General features: G+C 41.5%; 1 protein-coding gene across 1 annotated transcript in view; it reads right to left on the reverse strand.

Annotated features, from left to right (window-relative positions):
* Positions 1–374: 374 nt before the first annotated feature.
* Positions 375–3724, reverse strand: part of trim44 (tripartite motif containing 44) — a 43327-nt gene continuing 39977 nt past the window's right edge. The window contains exon 6 of the mRNA XM_056388414.1: positions 375–1817. Coding sequence (XP_056244389.1) covers positions 1733–1817 — 85 coding nt within the window. The 3' untranslated portion in view covers positions 375–1732. The remainder of the gene's footprint in view (positions 1818–3724) is intronic.

A 3724-nucleotide genomic window follows, 5' to 3' on the forward strand; every position in this document is an offset into this window, starting at 1 on the left:
GTTCTGGCTTGTTTTGGTCTGTAGGCGTGAAACCAGTCTGCATTTAAATGCATCTTTAGAGAAGCATAGACCCTAAAGAGTTCTCCTGCTCCATCACCCCCCTTTGTTCCCAAACCTCCTATTCCCAGTCCTATCTTGATGGGTTGCTGCTTTGAATTTTGATGAAAGAAAACCCGAAATCTTCGCCTTCCTGAATTTCCGCTTTACACCACTTCACCTCTCTTCCTGTCTCCATTCATCATCACATGCCTTTAAGGTTTTCTGATAATAGTGTCTAGGATGACTGATGGTTTTCAGGTGTTTGTAGTGTTTTGCAAGAAACAGATAATGCAGGAATTGTTCCTAAAGTAGAAATATGAACATCTTCTTCAGCATCCAATCTAAAAAACAGGCTGTTTATTTATAGATTTAAGAAAAAAATAGACAAATAAAAACAAAAGGAAACATCAGACAGACAGACTGCTGTCTGTCTGTTACACTGGAATAACGAATGAGCTGTTGGAGTTATTTCAATAGGCTGTTGACAAAACAACATTTCCCTTGGGTAAGTATACAACTCTCAGTGCATCTTAGTGCAGTGGTACAGTGGTGAAGTCATGTTGTTGTCAAACATGTCCCACGTATAATGGGTGACACAGCTTTCAATTTTAAATTTAAGGCAACAGAATCAATCATATTAAAACAAATTGCTGATACAGACGGACTTGCGGTGGTACATCATGAATGCAAGCTATGGCTGAGCGGGTCAAGGTAGAAAGTGCATATGCTTGTCCGGACGGTAATCCGTCATATGCTGCAGATTGGCCAGGAGTAATGAGCCTTTACATTACAGTACACAGAGAGCTGATACTGCGGAGTGCTATTTTGCACAGTCAAATTACAGTTCGATTTTCACCTAACAAAGACTCAGCAACATTCACCAATCAATAGGTGTCAAAATGGCCCCCGCTTCTGATAATAGATCTGACAAGCACAAAAGGAAGTGTGCCAAATCTACAAGCATAAAGAATCAGCGGGTAAGGCAGGGGATCTAGAGGAAGGAGGGGTGAACGCAACGGGATGATGGAAAGCATCAGAGACGACATTAAAGATCAGAAGCTAGAGACACTTAGATTTCCTGTATTTTTTTTCTTTTTTAAACAATAAAAATATCATACCCAGAACAGCACTTATAATATATTCTCTCAACGATGTAAGGCATTGTGGCATCTGACAAATGTTCCCTTTCTATGTCTGCGAGCGGCCACAGCGTTTGTCAAAACAACAGAACCGAAATGATATTGCGAATAAATGAAGAGTGAAGCGCACCATGTCACCGAATTTCCCATTCCTGACATCTGTTGGGCTTAACAGATGCTCCGCTCGGCTGCCTACCCGGGCTTCCTCTCTGAGTCAGCCAGGCTCACCAGTAAGCCAAGGATCTGACTGGCTGTGGAAATTGAGCCTGATGGTAATTGATTGCACATAACTTGTGTGCTTCAATTAAAGAAAGTTAGTAGCGAGTGAGGAATTAAAAAAGTTTGAGAGCAGAAAAGACATGGCCATCCATATTTGTCACCGCAGCCTTCTTCAAGGTCAGTTCTCTGCCAGCAGGCGCCGGGAGGGGAGGGGGTGGTAAAAGGGGGAAGGCTGACAGAGCGAGGGCCAGCCTGACAGCTCAAAGGGGCTGATGGCTGGCTGAAGCAGACATTGAAGGACAGTTGGATGTAGGAAGAGTCTGGTGTCGCTGAAATCAGGGGGCGTGGTCCATGGATGGTCCAGAATCATTGTCATCAAAGTCCCGTGGGTCGATGGGGTCTGCCCTCGGCTCTGGAAGCCTGGAAGAGACAAAACACATTAAGAAGACATATCCCATCACTTCCAGTCCTTCCTTTCACAAACATTCGCATGAAGCCACACAAACACGCAACCTACCCACACACACACACACACACACACACACACACCCTACACCACGCGCACATATTATGGAAATATAATAAACCTCTGTGAAATGTAATCAGCTTCAATCAAGCTACGCCTTAAGTAGAAATCATCCATTCTGTCGGTTTTATATTAGCAGCTCTGTGGTGACAGAGACAAAGTGGTAGCTAAATTGCAGGGACCTGTAGCAATCCGAGCCGAGCTGATAGATTCATTTTCACTGGAGACAGTCTACACTAATCATATGCTCTAATTGGACAATGTCATAAGGGTGATAGAGCACTGCTCCTCCCTCAAAAGCAACTCTCCTGTAACTTCTCTCATTCCCCCCCTCCATCTTTCTTATTACGATTTTCCCCCTGAATGTTCAGTTCCACATCCATTTTCAAAAGACTGTATGTCAGCTTTTTGTAAACACACACTAACTGTATAGGGTTGCTGTTTAATTCAATGAGATTCAGAGTTATGCCATTTCATTTCGCCATTCAAATGTGTCTTTTAAAACAGTCACTTCCTTTGACCTTGGACAGTTAGTTTGCATTTTTTGAAATGAATTTACTGTCATCTATCAGAGCAAGGCTCAACAAAGAGATTATTCCACATAAATCGCTGGTGTCATACAGTTTTATAGAGCACAAAATTGAGAAGAAGGACAAGTTAATTGCTATGACAGACTGCCTGAGTTTTTTGGTTTAAAAAATGATATTAGGGACACTTCTAGTTCAGGGTGAGACTCGATGCAATTATCACAAAATAAAGCTGTGTGTGTATGTCGGCCTTTAAGTAGCAATGACAGCATGTAACCACAGCAAAGATGCTTTGTTGACTGGTTAGAACATTTGGAGGGAGAGTGGTTCATGACAACCATTGGAGCAAAAGATAATTTGTATTTGCTCTTACACGAATGGTTAACAAAATGAATGAATCATTTCTAAGACAAGCACGAGGATTGGCAGAACACATACAAACACACAAAGAGTATATCATGAGTAAAGTGAATGGAGAGCTTCTAGGAGCAGTTAGAAGTGAGATGAGATAGTTAGCCATGGTGCTAAAAAGTCAGTTGAGTCCAGAAGGTTTATAACTTTTAGTTGAATGTAAAGTGTTCTGAGCAAAGGTATGAAAAAAGATAAAACTCCCACAATGTGCTTAGAACAAGACTTAGAGCCTAGAGCCATGTTTGACTCTGTCGGGCTGTACTAAATGCTAACACATCACATTATTCGCACTAAACACAAAGTTCAGCTGATGCCGATGGGAATGTGATTAGTTTTGCAGTTATTTGGTCATAAAGCGAAGTATTGGACAAATCAAAACTTTGACCTGATGGTGGCGCTGGATGAAAAGTTAAAGGATCTCTGAAGTTATTTCAATTCATCTCGAGGAGGAGAACATGGAGGTGGGTACCAAAATTTCATGGCAATCCATCCCATAGCTGGTGATACATTTCACTCAAAACCACAAAAGTGAACCTCATGTGAACCCCACAGGAATCATCACAGGTACTGGGATGCAGCCTCTGGGGACTGTGAACATCTGCTGCTTCCAGGATTCAGAATAAACTTTGAAGCTTTAAAAACAAGTTTATGAAGCTATATAGAACATCTGATATTTATTATATATTTTATGCATTCAAACTAAATTCAGGGGTTGAATGTAGTTAGCCATACGTCAGGGTCCCCCATAGAGATGCATGCAAATGTTTTGTCAGGTGCATTTTATTATTCATAGATGTTAAACTTAACTAAAACTGCAAACTACACACAATCCAACCTCCTCTTCCTTCACCAAACAGTTTCAT

This window comes from Seriola aureovittata, chromosome 10, assembly GCF_021018895.1.
Source record: "Seriola aureovittata isolate HTS-2021-v1 ecotype China chromosome 10, ASM2101889v1, whole genome shotgun sequence".
NCBI lineage: Eukaryota > Metazoa > Chordata > Actinopteri > Carangiformes > Carangidae > Seriola > Seriola aureovittata.